Raw genomic sequence first — 18,501 nt, forward strand, 5'->3', positions numbered from 1 at the left:
GAGCAACTTTTAATGGGTTCAGGATTTCCTTTTGGGGTGATAAAAATGTTTTGGAATTAGATAGAGGTGGTGGTTGTTCAACATTATAAATGTACTAAATGCCACTAAATTGTTCACTTTAAAATGGTTAATTTTATGTTACTTTACCTCAGTTTTTAGAAAATCAACAATTTGCTAACTTCAAAAACGATGCTATAAACCTGCAATCACTGAAACAGTGGGCTATTGTGGAAGAATAGGTTAAATTGATTAATTAAAGAGAATGCGGCCTAAAAACATTCTGGAAAATCCCTCTCTTTGGGGCCCAAGCAAATGCCACCCGACAACAAGATTTCTTCCTGTGGTCAGCAGGCTGCTTCCTAAATCATTTGAAGCCAGCAGGCCTTAAGTTATAAGCAAGATGTTGCAACATCCTCATAAAGCAGTACTTTAAATTTAAGCAGAAAAGTAGCGTTGAATGTTAAGGGCATGATTTGCTGTTAGTGGTATGATTTGACCTAACCTGAGTATTGTTTATGCCCCTGGCCCTGGGCCTGCTGCAGTGTAGCTGCTGTTGTATCTACTACAACCTCTATGCACGTGGGCCTCACATCCCAGCCTGAAGGGCAAAGCCCACCCAGCATTTCCGCAGACCCCTAGGATGGGGCTTCCAGGATCAGCCCCTCACCTGCTAGCTGGAGTCTGGCTTGGGGTCATCAGGGGTCAGAAGGAGGTGGTAATAAGGTTTATTTCTTTTTCCCCTATGTCCTGTATTCTCTGCATAAGGGCCCTATATTAAGGAAAAAGAAGCTGCTGTGGGTTTCATCTGTGGGATAGGAAACGAGCGTTCTAATCAGCATAAATCTGTGCATATGCAAAGACCTCTAGCATATGACAAATGCAGCTCATCAAAACTACAGGGAGAAGACAGTGTTCAGAAAATGGCTACACAATTGGAAAAAAATAAGTTAGACTCCACTCCAAAATAAAAATCTGATGTTTAAAAAGCCAAATCAATAAAATAGATGGTATATTAGCTGAAAATCGATGATATTTCTATTATCCTGAGGTAGTCAGGCTTTTTTGTTTCTAATTTTTTTAAGTTTTTATGTAAAAATAATTTCATATTTCAAGATCGGCTACAAAAATAATGCAAATAATTCCTATATACCCTGTCCCCAGATTCCCTAAAATGTTAACATTACTATGTTTGCTTCCCCTTCTTTCTCTGTATTTATATATGTATACATTGCATTCCCACGCATGTGTGTATATATGTGTTTTCATATCCATGTGGTCATTTACATGCTGTGTCCTTCTCAGTGTAGCATATCAGCAGGCACATGACATCTAATTGTCTCATTACTGGTAATGTTAACTTGGATCACTTGCTTACAGTGGTATCTGCTGGGTTTCCCCACTTTTATTCCTTTGTAATTAAGAAGAATTTTGTGGAAGATACTCTGAGACTCTGTAAATACACTGTTTCTCATAAAAATATCACCCCCTAGTTTTAGCATCTAGACAGGTCTTTTAAAGAATTACGACCAAACAAATCATAACAATCATAAAGAAAGAAAGAAAAAGATTGACAGATATGATTACATAAAAATGAAACAAAACTTTGATAAGAGGAACAAACGTATCAACAAAATGTGATACTATGAACAAGACTGAAAGATTGACAGTCCGAGAGAAAAATATCTGTAACATATATAACAGGCAAAGAATCAATACACAGAATATATAAGGGAAGCCTAGAAACCAGGAAGAGAAAGCCAGCCATATGAGCCAACTACAAAAACTGGAAACTGACAGTCAAATGCAAAAGGCTAAGAAACATGAAAAGATGCTCAGCCTTATTGCTAATCACAGAACTGCACATTCGCAAAATGAGCTCCTAGTTTTGAAAAGTAATAAAAAGACTGACAATAAAGGGTAATGGTATGGACAAGGGTAAATAGCTATTTGGATATACTGTTTACTAGGAGTATATATAAATTGGTAAAGTATTTTTGAAAAGCTACCTGGTATAGTAATTACTGAAATTTAAAATGTACACATCCTTTGATCCACCAGCACACACCCAGAGACGTATGAATGGGAATACTCATCATCAGCATTGCTTTTCACAGACCAAAAAGAAAAATCTAAATTTTTATCAGCAGCGCAGTGGTTACTAAGTTATTCTACAGTAGGGAAACATACCAGTAGAAGAATAGAGGCTGAGTGGCATGTCATGACATGGAGAGACTTCTTACATATAATGTTAAGGGAAAAAGAAAAGTCAAGGCACACTATGTACTGCATAAGAATACATAATAATAACACTACGGTAACAGCCACAACACTCACGCTACTGCTAATCACTGTTAAATACATTACAAATATTAGCTAATTTAATCCTCAACACAATTCTATGAGGAAAGTCCTGCTATTAATCCTCACTTTTGAGACAAGACAACTGAGGCACTAAGAGGTAAAGTAACTTAACCAAGGTCACCATCAAACTATAGGGCCTCTCTCTATAAATAGGTATTTGCAGATTTGTGGGAAAAGGATTGGAGGGATACAGACCAAACTGTTAACGATAATTACCTCTGGGAAAGGGAAGGTGACAGTGCTTTATTGCTTGAATCTTTTACAGTGTGAGTGTATTTATACAGTATAATACTTGCACTATTAAAACAAAACAATACTTTACAAAGACGTGAATGAATGAATGACAGAAGTGAGCTGACAGATTCCCTGGATGTCTGCCTACTTCAAGAACCAGAACAGATCCTTCCTTCCAGTCTCATCTCCCCTTCCTGGAGACATCTCATGGACTCTTCTCTTCTTCAGTGGTCTCCACCTTTCAATACTGCTCACCAGCCACAATCCTCATCTCCAGCCACATCTCCTCTTCCTGATTTGCATAATCCCTCCTGCAAACAGCCTTTTAATACTATAAATCTGGACTACGAAAATTGAGAAAGATGGCTCCGAAGCATTTTGAGTCTTCCATACTTTAAGGAGTAACTAGCAAGTATTTTACAAGCACACAATAGCATACTTCCTGCCTATATATATAATATTAAGGCTGAAACATAAATGTTTTGGAAAGATTTATGACAGGCTTAGAAATAAACAGATTATCTGGCTAACTCTGAATTAACATAAAATTAAAGCAAGCCAGTACTTCCACTTCCAGGAATATGGAGTAAATATACTTTTCCCTAATCTTCCCAGTAAGTACAACTAAAAAAACTGGAAATTATACCAAACAAACACCAGAAGACTCTGAAAGGTGAAATAATCCGTCTGACCAGCTAGGGATCTCATGACCCAGGGAACAACATGGTGGTGAGTTCCGTGGTTTTCTTTCTGCCTCATATATCCCAGACTTGAAGCTAAAGAAATCAGCAACCCAGAAACAGCAGTAAACACAAACCAAAAACCAAAGAAACAAACAAAAACAACAGAAGCCTGCTTTCTCTAGTCAGGGGGCAGCCTAGCAAGAGGGAAGACGTTTAGATAATAATTGCTCTACCCCAGCCAAATGCCACAAAAAATACTGTGGCCCCACACCCACCCATGCCAACAAAGCCAGAGTAAGGATCCCAGACTTCCACATCTAAACATCTAAAAAATAATTAATACTAATTCTACACTGTCTCTTCCAGAAAACAGAAGAGGATGGAACACTTTCCAATTCATTTTATGAATCTAGTATTACCAAGCCAGACAAAGACAGTATACAAAAAGAAAACTACAGATCAATATCCCTCATAAATACAAACACAACATTTTTTTCTTTCTTTTTCAGACATCTGTAACAGCCAAAAAAAATTCTTAACAATCTGTTATCAAAGAGAATTCAGCAATAAATAAAAAGAATTATATACCATGACCAAGTGAAATTTATTAAAGGGATGCAAGGCTGGTTTAATATTCAAAAACCAATCTATTTAATCCACCATGTTAACAAGCTTTAAAGGAAAAAAAAAATCACATGATCATATTAATTGATACAGGAAAGGCATCTGACAAAATTCAACACCTATTCATGATAAGAACTCTCAGAAAAACAGGAGTGGAAAGGAACTCCCTCAACTTGATAAACAGTACCTACCAAAACACCTTCAGCTAATATTATGCTTAAGAGTGAAAGACTGGGGCCAGGCATGGTGGCTCAAGCCTGTAATCCCAGCACTTTGGGAGGCCAAGGCAGGTGGATCACAAGGTCAGGACTTTGAGAACAGCCTGGCCAACATGGTGAAACCCCATCTCTACTAAAAGTACAAAAATTAGCCGGGCATGGTGGCGCATGCCTGTTAATCGCAGCTACTTTGGGGGCTGAGGCAGGAGAACTGCTTGAACCCAGAAAGTGCAGGTTGCAGTGAGCTGAGATCGCACCACTGCACCCCAGTTTAGGCAGCAAAGCAAGACTCAGTCTCAAAAAAAAAAAAAAGAGTGAAAGACTGAATGTTTTCCACCTATGATCAGCAATAAGGCAAGAAGGTCTACTCTCTCACAGGTAACATAGTGCTAGATGTTCTATCCTTTGCAATAAGGCAAGAAAAAGAAATAAAAGGCATACAGATGGGAAAGAAAAAAGGATGAGATTGTTGTCCAGGTGGAAAATCACAAGGAATCATAAGAAAAAAACAAAACCAAAAACCTAGAACTAATAGTGAGTGCAGCAAGGTCACAGGATGTAAGATAAACCTATAAAAATTAACTGAATTTCTATATAACAGCAATGAACATGTGAACATCAAAATTAAAAGTACAATTCCATTTATAATTGCTCAAAATCTAAAAATAAATATTTAGGCTTAAATCTACCAAAACATTATAGAGCTTGTTTGCTGAAAACTACAAAACGCTGGTGAAAGAAATGAAAGAAGAACTAATAAATGAAGAGACATACTATGTTCATGAATTGGAATACTCAACATAGTGGGGATGTGAATCCTCCTCAAATTGATATGCAGATTTAACATCAATTGCCACTAAAACCCCAACAAGTTTTTTGTAGATATAGGCAAGATTATTTTAAGATTTATATGGACAAATAACTGGAATAGCTAAAATCATTTTGGAAAGGAGAATAAAGTAGAAGGAATCATTCTACCTGCTATAGTTTGAACGTCCCCTCAAAAAATCCTGTGGATACTTAATCCCCATTGTAGCAGTATTGAGAGGTGGGGCCTTTAAGAGGTGATTGGATCATGAGGGCTCATTCATTGGATTAATGGATTGATTGGTTATCATGGGAGCAGAACTGGTGGCTTTATAAAAAGAGGAAGAGATCTGAGCTAGCATGTTAGCACTCTGAGTCTCCTCACCATGAGATGACCTGCACTGTTTTGGGACTCTGCTGAATCTTCACCAAGCAAGAAGGCCCTCACCAGATGTGCCTCTTGAACTTGGACTTCCCAGCCTCCAGAAATTAAGGCAAAAATGGATCACAGACTTAAGTGTTAATGTAAAACTATAAAAGTTGTAGGAGAAAACAGGAGATAATCTTCAGGATCTAGAGCTAGGCAGAGAGTTCTTAGACTTGACACCAAAACATGATTCACAGATAGAAAAAGTAATAAATTGGACTTCATCAAAATTAAAAACATTTGCTCTGTGAAAGGCCCTGTTAAGATGAAAAGGCAGGTAAAGACTAGGAGAAATATTTGGAAACCACATATCCAACAAAGGACTCATAGCTAGAATACACAAAGAGCTCTTAAAACTCAACAGTAAAAAAACAAACAATCCAATTAGAAAATGAGTAAAGGGCATGGAGAAATTTTCATCGAAGACATACAGATGGCAAATAAGCACATGAAAAGATGTTCAACATCATTCATTAACCACTAGGGAAATACAGTGTGAAACCAAATGAATTATCACTATGCACGTGTCAGAATGGCTAAAACAAAAAAATACTGACAATAACAAATGCTGGAAAAGATGTCGAGAAACTGGATCCTCATATATTCATTACAGCTACACCAAAAAGTAGTTTAACATTTTATTTAAAAACTAAACATGCAACTACCATGTGACCCAGCAAATGCATTCCTGGATATTTATCCCAGAGGAATAAAAACACAGCCACATGAAAGCCTTCACCTGAGTATTTATAGCAACTTTATTCATAATGGCTCCAGAATGAAAACAACCAAGATGTCCTTCAATGGGTAAATGGTTAAACAAATTGTGGGATATCCAAACCATGGAATACTATTTATCAGTAAAAAGAAATAAACTATTAACCCACACAATAGACTCTCTGCATGAATCTCAGGAGAATTATGCTGAGTTTTTTTTTAAAGCCAATTCCAAAAGGTGACATACTATATTTCCGTTTATATAAGATTCTTCAAATGCCAGAATTATAGAAATGGAGAACAGATTAGTGGCTATCAAGGGTTAAGGAGAAGGTGGTAGTATAAGGGAAGTGAGTGTAGCTATAAAAGGACAACATGAAAGATCCTTATGGTGATAGAAATTGTATTTTGGCAGGTTTTTTCTATATTTTATGAGGCTTTGATATCCTGAGGTCTTGCAGAAGCAGGGAGGGACTGCCCCTCCTAGGTGAATGACTTGCTTGTGTGCATGCCTTGGATATGCAAACCAACCAATGCTGAGTTCTTATCTCCATCTGCCTGCTTTCATGGGCTCTTGCAGTCCAGGACATGATTCCCCTGCCCTAAATCACCCCAGGGCCAGGTACCTGACAATGAGGGACTCACCCATGTACCCCAGGACCTGCCAAAATTATTCAAACTTAATCAATCCTAAGTGTGCTCACCCTGCTTGACACTGCCCTTCCTGGCACGTTTCTCCCTGGCTCTCTGTGCTTCCTGACACACCCCACGCTTCCCCACCTATGTTTCCCCACCTGCGCTTCCCCAGGTGGCCCTACAGGGTGTGGCCTGTCTGCTCCTCTTGGGAACTGTGAGTAATAATCTTTCCAGTGGCAATCCTCTCCTAATTTATTGGCCACATCATACATGAATAAGAACAAAAACCTGGGCACATTTTAAAACAGAAATGTTCTGTATTAATGTACTGTATTAATGTCAGTATCCTGGTTGTAACATTGTACTAGTCTGCAAGACTTTACCATTGGTGGGGGGTAAACAGGATCTCTCTGTAGTACTTCCTACAACTGCATGTGAGTCTACCATTGTCTCAAAATAAAAAGTTTAACTGAAAAAAAAAGAAAGAAAAATTAAAGCAAGCGCCTCGTCTTTTTTCATCCATCCAATTAATTGACGTTTCATTATTAGAAGGCTTTTTAAATAGGGAATTAGGAAGTTTTAGCGAACAGAAGGAAGTACCAGAACACTGCCTGTTCCCTACCACTTTCCAAATGAATCAACTACGGAACAAGTCATTAGTGGGAACTTTGGGTCAAAACGAAAAATTCATGGTTGGCCTAGAAGAAAACAAGACCAGCTCCTCTGCAACCAGGTGCTTTAAGCCACTATTTCTAAAAGGATCACCTAACGATAGCTGATGTTTGCCTCCTGCACACCTCGTGGATGCCAGCACTGTGCTAAGTGTGCCACGTGCATTCTCTCAGACCACAGCTCTACTCCCTTGGGTCCAGGGTGCGGCAGGACAAAGGGGAATGTGGAGGGAAGGACCTTAAGAGGTTTGCTAATCCAGGCCACAGGGAACAAAGGCCCAGGGCTAGTTACAAAAACCACTTTCCGCATTTCAGTAAATCTCAGCTTAATGTATTTTCTAACAAAACAAAAAGGAGGAACACCTGGTGCCTTTTATCAAAACAAGCTCTGGTTTTGAAAATAAACCAATCTGTGTGGCAGGACTCAAAGTCTGTGGTTATTTCTGCAGTTAGTAGCCCCACGATAGCAAAGCTCTGTGCTCAGGAAGCTGCGACAGCAGGAACAAGCTGCCGCCCTTGTTTCCTCATTGGCTTCATGGAGGCAGAGTTCCAGGAGGGGCAACTAACTGCCTGAGGCTTTGGGCTGCCGCTGTCCTCCAGCCCATGGAGAACGAGGGCAATTTTCCTGCCCCCTGAAAGGCCCCCCACCACAGCTTCGGCTTTCTGAAAATCCATGTGACAGCTGTGCTCAGACGGGATATGCCAATGTCCCACATTTCCACTTGATATCTGCCATATGTTTTTAACAACATATAGTTGCCATCTTCACATGTTTTTCATAACGTGATTTTTAAAAATTCCTTGAGCACTATATAAAAATGCAAGCTTGTTTGAACTTGTATCACCATTGAGATTCTTTTTCCTTCTCTTACTTTAGTAAGTAGAAGAATAGGACCTCATTTGGAGGTTTGGGATTTTAAACTTATCCCTCCCTATGTTCCCTATACCCAGCCCACTGGCCCAGAGAGAAGCAGACCTCTCCTAGGACCCCCATAGTCCCGCATATTTGCATTCAAGCATTTGAAACTCCAAGTATTCAGGAAATTCCTACTACGTTTTGGGCATATATAAATTATACAGGTCCAGTTGTTTTTTAAAAAAAGGTTCTTTTGTCTAATTAGTTTCAGAAATAAATAGTGTTGAGAGAAAGAGACATGGGGGGAGGCGGGAGCAGCAAAAAAGGGGAAGTGGAGACTCTCAGGGCAGCTGGCCCATGTGCTGCCCGCACAGGCCGAGCCCAAGGCTGGCTTCCCAGTGTGCAGGGGCAGGACAGGGCAAGGGCTAAAGAAACATGACCCGGTGCCCCTCTCAGACTGGGCTCTGGGTCCCAACTCCTCTGCCCCCTCAAGGGCCCTGCTTCATCAGCCAGCCCCTCTCTCCTGTATCTACACCCCTCCCTTTCTTTGGTTCCTTCTCATCAGCAACTAGAAACATTCGACACTTTCCTACCTTTAACAAAGGGAGTCATGGCATCCTCTAGCTCCCGCTATGCCCTGGCCTCCCCTCTTCAAAGGCCATCTGCACTCTCAACCTCTCGTTGTCACCTCCCACTTACCTTGCAGGTCCACTCTAACCTTGCTTCTGAGCTGGCCACCAAGTTCACAACCATCTCCTTGCATTAAACCCAATGGACACCCTTCAGGCTCCTTCCACTTCGGCAACTTTGAACATTACTCACCACACCTTCTTACAGAAATACACTTTTCCCCTTAGTTTTCTTTAATTTTCCACCTACCTCTCCAGATGCTCAGGCTTAGTCCCCTTTTGAGTGCCTCCTCTTCTACCCATCCTTAACCAGTGACCCTCCACGGTAGTGGAGTCTGAAATGGCACACCTTCTCTTCTAGTCCCACAACCCTCCCTAGACAAGCCCACTTAGGCCCGCAGTCCTTGCTATATGAGGATGGTGCCCAGACCTCTCTCCAGACCTTCAGCCCTAGGGCTCCGCTAGATGTCATACAAGCAGCTCAAACTCAAGGTGTTCAAAACTGACCCAAGAGTCTCCCTCCCGCCTCCACCCGACCTGGCTGTCTCTGTTCCTGTCCCAGCAGAGAACACCAGCATCTACCCATGGCCAGCAAGACATCCTGTGGCACTCTCATCCTTCCCCTTCCTCCCCACTCCCCCACCTCCCAACATTCAACCCATTCTTGCCATCAAAAATACATATTTGGGTTCCCACGTCCCGTGCTCCCACAGCCCCAGGATCCACGTACTGCTTCACATGTCCATTGTCAATAGCCTGGCGCAGGCTCTAGCTCTCACTCTGCGCGAATTCACAGCCTCCACACACGCCCACCTGCCTCACTGCTTATCCTCCCCCGAAGGGTTTTCCGTGCCAACCAAGTGATCTTGGGAAAACACAAATCTGTCTAAGAGCCTCTTTTTTCTTAAAATCTCCCAATGACTCCCACCACCCTCAGAATAATTGCAAATTCCTTAGCGTGGCTATGATCTGGTCTCACCCACCTGCCCATCCTCATCTCTCACCTCTCATCTGATGGAGCCCAGCCTTCTCAGGATACTGGATTTCCAGTGCCTTGGACAATAGCTAAGTGGCCAATAAACATTTGTGAAACCAATGAGCAAATAAATAAATGAATGAGTAATGGTCAGAAAAAGTTTCACTAAGGGGCTATGTAACCTGGATTTTAAGGATGAGAAAAGTTTTACTTAAAAGTTGGGGGACTGGGTATAGGCATTTCAGAAACATGAAGAAAGAGGGTTTAAAGGTACAATGGTACAAAGTTCCTGCTTATTCTGGATGTGAGAAAGTGAGCCGTTCAATGGTTCTGGAGAAAGGATGAGCAGAAGGAAGTAAGACTGTAAGATACACTGAAATCATGAAAGCCAAATCAAAGAATTTGGATTTTTATCCTACATGTGGTTATCAGAGAGACCTCCTGGGGAGTGGCTCCTTGCCTGCCACTGAAACCTATGCTTATTATCATCAGGCCTTTGCTCTTCTAGATATGCCCGAAGGTGGAAAGCACCCTTCAGGCAGGAACTCTGATGCAGGGCCCTCCAGGGGACTGAGGCCCGCTAACGCCTGGGAATCCCTTACCTGGACTTTCAGAAAGAGTCACGGAGCCTGAGGCTGATCTGTCACTTCAGGGTTACTTTGCCAGAAAGACTCCTGTGTGTTGGGTGGGATTTCTCCAGAAGAGAATGGAGGAGGTCTTAAATTGGAGTGAGAGAAAAGAATAAAATATCTCCTAGTCTGTCTAAGACCAGGATGCAGTTTAGCCTGGCTGCTAAGGTGTGGCAGCTCTCAACGCTTTTCTGAGGTAGGCAAGATGAAGGCAGCCAACAGCAAGACACAGGGCTGGCTAGGAAGAGGTCTGAGCATGGACCTGGACCCCCACCACAGCTGTCGAGATCCTCTGAGTTTTAATATCTCACTCCCATTATCCCCAAAGTCCCAGAAAGGTCTCACTAAAAGTAAGTTTGGTCTCAGCTGCTCTATGGGAAGCCATATGCTATGCTTTCAATGTGCCCCCAATGTTCATGTGCTAGAAACTTTATCCCCAGTGCAACAGTGTTGAGAGATGGGACCTGTGAGAAGTGATTAGGTCCTGAGGGTTCTGTCCTCATGAATAGATTAACAGTCTTATCCCAGGAGTGGGTTCCCAATTAAAGGATGTGTGTGGCCCCCTCCTGCTCACTCTCCCTCTCTTGCCCCTCCGACTTCCGCCATGGGATGATGCAGCAATGAGGCCCTTGCCAGATGCAGGCCCTTCACCTTAGACTTCCCAGCCTCCAGACCTGTAAGAAATAAATCCTGCTCTTTATAAACTACTCAGTCTTAGGGATAGCGTTATGGCAGCACAAAAGGACTAAGACACCATGGAGGGTCACAGAGGAGGGGGAGATGCAGGGAGAGCGGTGTCCAACCCCTACACAGGCCAGAAAGGCCAGAGCAGCAGCTGCCAGGTGAGCAGGGAGCTGAACCCAGCCATGGGACAACCTCGCAGATGTCACCAACAAAAAAGGCGCCATGTGGTGGCAGGGGAGAAAGCTGGCGCTGAAGAACTGTGAGCACCTTTGAGGCAGTCTCCCGGGAAAGGCTCCGACACCTAGCAGGCTTCCAGGTATGGAAGGAAGGGAATGATCAGTGATTTTTCGAAGCAGGATGCAAGGGGTTCATGCTGTCAGAATTATCTGGAAAGCTAGATCTGAAAGATAAATCATCTATAAGGACTTCCCTTCAAAGCACTTACCCCCAATTTCATCTTTTATTTATTTGCAACCATCATTGCCTGTCTTCCCCTCCAGACTGTGTGCTTCGTGAAGGCAGGAGCTGTGTGTGTTTTGCTCATCGCTGTCTTCCCAGCTCCTAGCTGGCACATAGTAGGTACTCAAAAAATGGGGTGGATAGACAAACAATTTAAAATTAAAATGTTCTGGAGTGTTTGATTCGTCTCACTTTCTCTGTGTTTTTTTTTTTTTTTTTTTTTTTTTTTTACCAAGAAAAGTATATTTTCAAGGAAAGGAAGACATGTCCTTTATGGAAAAAGAGTCATCTCATAAATATAGTGTTGCAGCTTCAGTCTCTGAGTTGTAGGCATTTATTTATTAATTAATTTATTTATTTAGAGACAGAGTCTCACTCTGTTGCCCAGGCTGGAGCGCAGTGGCGCAGTCTCGGCTCACTGCAACCTCTGCCTTCTGGGTTCAATCGATTGTCCTGCCTCAGTCTCATGAGTAGCTGGGATTACAGGCACGCACCACCACACCCAGCTAATGTTTTGTATTTTTAGTAGAGATGGGGTTTCACCATGTTGGCCAGGCTGGTCTTGAACTCCTGACCTCAAGTGATCTGCCCACTTCGGCCTCCCAAAGTGCAGGGATTACAGGCATGAGCCACCATGCTTGGCCATAAGCATTTATTTAGAAAGGCAAAGGAATGTGGGTGAAAGGTAAAATGTGTATTGCTGGAAACACACCCAACAATGATTCTCAGTAATGTCCAGCTTGATGCCCTTTAGACACTGCAACATCCCAGAGTGGCTTGTAAATCAAAGGTTACATTCTGCACACAGGCATTGTAGCAGGAAGTGCTTCTTATAGCATTACAATTCTTCGAAAACTGACCATCCACCCAGGATAAAACAGCATGCACTACCTTTGGCAAACACTGGTTATCTATGACATATAGTCACTACTCCGGACACGTGGCATCACAAAGATGCACGAGACTCACCCCAACTCTGACTGCAAGGGGCGAGAAGCACCAGTCACTCCCAGATAGTGTGGGTGCAGAACAGAAAAGCGAGGCTCTTTCAGAGAGGACCGCAGACGTCGGAACAATAAATTGAGAAGTTTAGCAAATAATCCCCAGCCCCCTAGCCTAAGAAGGCTCCCCTGACCCAGAGAGAAGGGAAGTTATTGAATTAAATTTTTATAAATGAACATTTGGCACCTTTTACCTCAAGCAGCAATGGGACCTAAGCTCATTTTAAAGCAGTTGTGCTACTCAGGGTCACCAGTCCATCTGGTGCCTAACTCGCAGGGCTGCGTGGTGGCAGTACTTAACGGGCTCTGTGCGCAGGGAGAAATTAATCCTACAGCAGCTACAACAGACAGAGAGAGGTCTCGGCCCAATCCGCAGCAGGGCTTCCTCATCTGCTGGAGTTCTGTCTCAGCATCTCTGCAGCCTAGCCACCACAGAGCGCCTTGCACTTTGGTTTGGATGTTGACTTAATATGAAACTCCAGATAAAAGGAATGAGAAGTCTCTCTTCTCACCATGCCCTCCCCGCCTTCCTTGAACTTGGGGCCAGACCTCTGGGGAACGAGACACTTATCTGCACACAGTCCAGAGGCCAGTACCAAGAGGGGACTCCCACCTCTCTCCCTGTTAGGGCTTTCAGAGGGAGCCCAGGCAGTCTCCACCTCGGCCGTGCAGAGCTGGGTAATTACCGGGCGGATGAGCTCAAGCCCCTTGCCCTGCTCACCTCCCACTAAAATGCATGGCACAGCACAATCATGAAATGTGCTTATTAATTTTACTCATTTGACACTGCGCTCTTCTGCCCTGAGCTAGATGTTAGGAGAAAATGATAGGGATAGATTCTGCTCCTGTCAGACTTACCAAGACTTCCAGAAAACCAAACTATCAAAGGCCATCTGCCACCCACTACCCAGGCAAGCAGGATGACCCTAAAGGTACAAACGGAATGCTAAAGATACAGATCAACAAAAGAGGGCATGGGAAGATGGGGAGACCCCTGCCTTGGGCTCAAGCTCCCTGTGAGCCCTCCTAGGAGAGCGACCCCTGAGCCCGTCCTCTCCCACAGCGGGAACTCCCAGTCCCTGCCTTGATTCATGACTTGCTGCTTCATCCCTAATTCATCAAAAGACACTTTGGCTTCTCAAATCAGGAACATTTTTATTAGCTCCCCCCAGAGTTTCGTGGCACAAAGCCATACCTAATGATTCTATTTTATGGAAAGTTATACATTCAAACCACGCTTTGAAGTCAAGCAGCAGGTAAGACTGAAATGTTTGTCAGAAAAGTTTCCTTCACTTTTTCACTTTTAAAATGTTTATGAGCTTTCAAACAGTTAGAGAAGGGATGTGTAGCATTTGAACAGGCTCCTCCTTCCTTACCCGGGACCCAGCACTGGCTGACCCAGTACAGATCTGCCTTGACCATTGCAGTTCTCAATGGGGGCTGATTCTGCCCAGCCACCCCCTGCTCCTGGAGACATCTGGCTATGTCTGGAGACATTTTGGGTTGTCACCACTGGGGAAGGAGGGACAGGTGCTACTGGTATTCACTAAGGAGAGGCCAGGAACGCAGCTAAACATCATAGGATGCACAGGAAAACATATAGCAAAGAATTATCGGATTGTCTTGCCCTAAATGTCAACAGTGCCGAAGTTGGGAAACCCTGCCTTAGGGCTTCTTCTGCTGGACCGGGCATCACATTCTCCTCACTGCAGGACATCAGAGACTATTCTAATTGCTGTGGGAGGTTTTCAGTGTTGGCTAATGAGATTCGTGTTCTTTCACTCTTATGCATTCTTGGTGCACATTTTCAGTGAATAAGAACAAAACGTCACAAACAAAGTGAGGAAAGTAAACATAAGACCACCTTAGAATCTCAGAACACATGATAATATCCACTGTTAATTAAACCCTCCTAACGTTCCTCTGTACTTTGCAAGCTCCACCCGAATCAGAATTTACCTACTGAAACAACAAAATAACCAGTTCCAATCATCAGGACTACTGAACACCAGCACAGATGTCTGCTGAAAAGCAACGAAAGTTCTCCACTAAATTGTGGTGGTGTGGTCAGCCACAGCACTGGACTTGGAGGGGGTCTGGTCCTGATGATTCACCATATCCAAGGACTGGGACTCTGTTACTTCACTTCTCAGAGCGTGGGTTCTCCTAATCAGCAAAGAGGTGATACAGCTACTTGCCCTCCCAGCCTTCCAAAAGCCCAAGAGAGCTAAATGAGTTCATGGGCAGGAAACATTTTAAACTGTAAAGAGCTACACAGACATAGGACAATGCCTTTACAATATTTACACATGCATGACAATATATGACAACCACCAGGAGTCGTTCATAGACTCTGGATCCTTTTCATGAAATGTCACAACCAGAAGTTGAAAATCAATGAATCTAACTCCTTAATTTTACAGAAGGTGAAAATGACCATCACAGAGGTGGTCAAGGCCAGGAAACGGCCCAGATGGGCTCAGGTCTTCTGACTCCCAAACCAGGATGCTCTCCACGCCCTCCCTGGATTAAGTTCCTAGAGGGAAGAAGCACATCTTACACGCAAGGGCCAGAAGGTCTTGGACACAGGAGATAAATACTTGTAGAATCAGTGAGCAAAATGTACAAACTAGTATCTTGACTTACTACATCATAGCCTGTCGGGGCTCGGTTCCGAGAAGCCACCACCCCGACTCCCGTGATGGGATCCATTGACGTTTCTGGCAAGGCTTCTGAGAGGTCTTTGACTTCAGGCATGGTGGACTGGTCCTGGTTCAGCAAAGGAAAAAGAAAACACAAAATTCAAACATAGCATTTATGTGAATAATATAAAGTCTCAAACAGAACCAGAATCTTGGGGCAAATACCCTGAGTTTCACATACCTGTACTGGTTGAATGAGTCCTGACCCTATGTGACCCTTTCCCCAGGTCAAGAATTCAAATCACCTCTGTTTCCCACTCTTCTCAAGTTAGCTTTGAACACTGAGCTAAGATGAGAGCTTGTCTCTACTCTCAGGAGGTGAGCTTGACTCAAACCCAAGAGCACGTCATTCTTAACTCCGCCATTCAGCTGCTTGATTTCTGAACAGATACCAGTAGCTGCTCTGAAGACATATCAGACACGGCTAAGCTTAACAACACCTTTCCTCTCTCTCCCTTGCAATCTCTCCTACGGAGGCCTAGACTTCCAAACCCACAGCCAAGGTTAGGCCTTCAGCACGCAGAGCTTTGCAAAGAAGCAAGGAATGTTGCAAACACAGAAATAAGTGTTCTGGGCTCAGGTGAAGGAATGGTGTTGGAGTCCAGGCTCCATGACTGACTAGCTGGTGACTTTGAGTAAGCAATTTAACCTCCTGGACCCTTCATTTTCTCAGCTATGAAACGAGGTCATGATACTGACCCTTGCAGAGCTGCTGTGAGGACCAAGAGAGTCAAAGAGAGTGGATGTAAATGAAAGGCCTGGAGAGGTCCCTGGTACACAGTAGGCGCTCAAAAAAAACCACATAAAACTGGTGGGGTTTGGGACACACAAGTCCAGGTAACTGGTCAGAAATGTGATAGGCGTCACTCCATAGGGGACTGGCAGATCCCTTTGCTGTGTTTTACCCTCGGGTCATGTGGGCACTTACTCAAAGCCAAATACTAACAATGATCATAATTCTTGCCGGGCACTTTGAGAGAAAGGGAGGGAAAATGGAATTATTATTCTGCTGCTGACTGCCTCTTGATGCGACCAGAGGAGACAGGTAGAATATAGAGAGCACTGGGTCTGGGCAGCTGGAGTGGCAGTGCACCAGAAAGCAAATAAAAGAGGCAACACCATATGTAAATGAACCTAAGTACTTTTAAAAGGACAAGCAGTGAAAAAGAGCAAGTCAAATTCCACCTCCTTCTGCAGCAATTAAACTCCACTGGCTGTAGGTCTGCCAGATCTCTCAAGGCTGGTTACTGCTTCTAACACAAACCAAACACCCTACCTCACTAAGCAGGCAGGAGGAATATTCTTGCTTCTAGCCTAGAATCAGAAAAGGCAGAGGCCATTAAAAATGACTGCAGCCTCCTAAATAGGAACAATCAAAATGCTGTATGCAAGTCTCCCATGAAGTCAGTGGAACCCACAAAAAGCTCCGGAAACAGACTTGTCAATGCAGTGGAGCTGAGTCCTCGATCAAGGCTAGGAAGTGCCTGGCACAGCTGCAGTCTCCTCTTCTGTTTACAACAAAGCTTAACAAAGTTATGCTTTACCTAATTCTTCTGAAAATAAGCTTCTAAACGGCCAGGGCAGGGGGTATCACACTGCATCACTGCATCATTTTCTACTTTCAAGTTTCATTTACCAGGCAGGTTTATTTGCATAAAACACAGGGCTTAGTGCTTCCTGCACACAGTAGGCACTAAGTAAATATTTGAGTGAATATTTACTTAGTGCATGTCCCCAATAAAGGTTTAGAATTAAATATCTGCACCTGCAGATCCAGAGCAGGCATTGATCAAAAGGGCTCAGCACTTGAAAAATCCCGTAGTATTGGTAACATGAAAATAACATTGCTGCAGTTTGCAAAATATTGGTACCTGCTGTTGGTTACCAAGAATGCTTTGCAATTAACAACTCATTAACAGAATGTACGAATTCTGCCAGTGCTAAAATATCACGCTGTGAATTTAATAAAGAACATGTGAGGTAAGTTTTTTTTTTTTTTTAAGATAGTATGGACTCTACTATCAGAGAGAGAGAAAAGAAAGTGACAAAGAAAAAGGAGGAGAGAGGGAAGTGGGGGTAAGCATGAATAAGCAGTATCTTATTTGCTGGTGGATTCATTGCCACATCCCCTGGTCACAGTATCCTCCCCGGTACGATGATGACAATGGCCCTCTGCCTGGAGCCCGCTCTCAACAGCAGGAGGGTCACCATGCCCTGGAAGAAGCCATGCTGCTCCCACAATGCCCTGTGGCGGCCCAGGAGAAGGTTCAAAGATGGCTGCGGGCGGCCCCCGGCTGAGGCAGACAAAGGAGCCGGGCCTGGCCTGCCAGAGGGCCCTGCAGAGCTGCGCGCAGAGCATCTCCAACGCCAGCCGTTCTCCCTCCTTCCCCCCAGCTGCTGTGCCCCGGACGGAGGCGGCCTTTGTGAAATATGGACAAATGGCTCCGGGCCGCGCGGGCTACAGTCGACTCATCGAGGAAGCGCCATCACCAGCCAAGGCAGCTTTTAATGAGAAACGCCCAAGATATCCATGGCAGGGGCCATCACTCAAAGCCGCTTGCCCTGAATTACATATTTTCTGACTGCAAATTACTTTTAACGGCGTCTCTACTGGCACTTCAATTGACCTTCCTAACAAAAGGCCATTTATTAACTAGCGCTCCACATTTCCCAGGCCGCGCGGAGCCTCAAGCCAGGAAGGATGGCCCCGCGGCTAAGGACTCGAGGAGGCCATTCATGCCGGCCCTCTCACATCAAATCCGGAGGCCTACTGGCAACAACCCCAGGTTGTATCAACAGCTCCTCATCCAGCATCCATCTGTATCTCAAAGTCCAAACTGCCCGCAAAACACACTAACAGGTCTGTTGCATTTGGACAGCGCTTTGCAGCTCTCGAGAAGCTTTCTCAGGCTCCTTCCCAGTTGAAGCTCACATCAAACCTGGGAGGTGGCCGGGTCACCTTCCAGGAATGGGACGGCTGGTCTTCCTCCCTAGGTCTGGTCTGTTTTCTGTTGTACTAGGCAGAGAGGCACCAACATCCCATCCAATTGAGAAAGCAGTTTCAACACTAATTATATTTCAAAATGCCAAAGCTTTTCTTTCTGTAGCCACAGCTCAATAAGTCAAGCAAGGGGGAAAAAGTACAGAAGGATAAAAGTAACACGGGATTAATTTTCCTCACACCTCA

At 43.8% G+C, this 18,501-nt stretch overlaps 1 protein-coding gene across 4 annotated transcripts in view; it reads right to left on the minus strand.

Annotated features, from left to right (window-relative positions):
- The window catches only part of MVB12B (multivesicular body subunit 12B), a 179,530-nt gene that overhangs the window by 150,437 nt on the left and 10,592 nt on the right, over positions 1–18,501 (minus strand). For all 4 annotated transcript variants that reach the window (XM_024345885.3, XM_016961671.4, XM_024345886.3 and 1 more), the window contains exon 2: positions 15,259–15,381. In XM_024345885.3, coding sequence (XP_024201653.1) covers positions 15,259–15,381 — 123 coding nt within the window. The remainder of the gene's footprint in view (positions 1–15,258; positions 15,382–18,501) is intronic.

The sequence above is a fragment of the Pan troglodytes genome, chromosome 11 (assembly GCF_028858775.2).
Source record: "Pan troglodytes isolate AG18354 chromosome 11, NHGRI_mPanTro3-v2.0_pri, whole genome shotgun sequence".
NCBI classification, from domain to species: Eukaryota; Metazoa; Chordata; class Mammalia; order Primates; family Hominidae; genus Pan; species Pan troglodytes.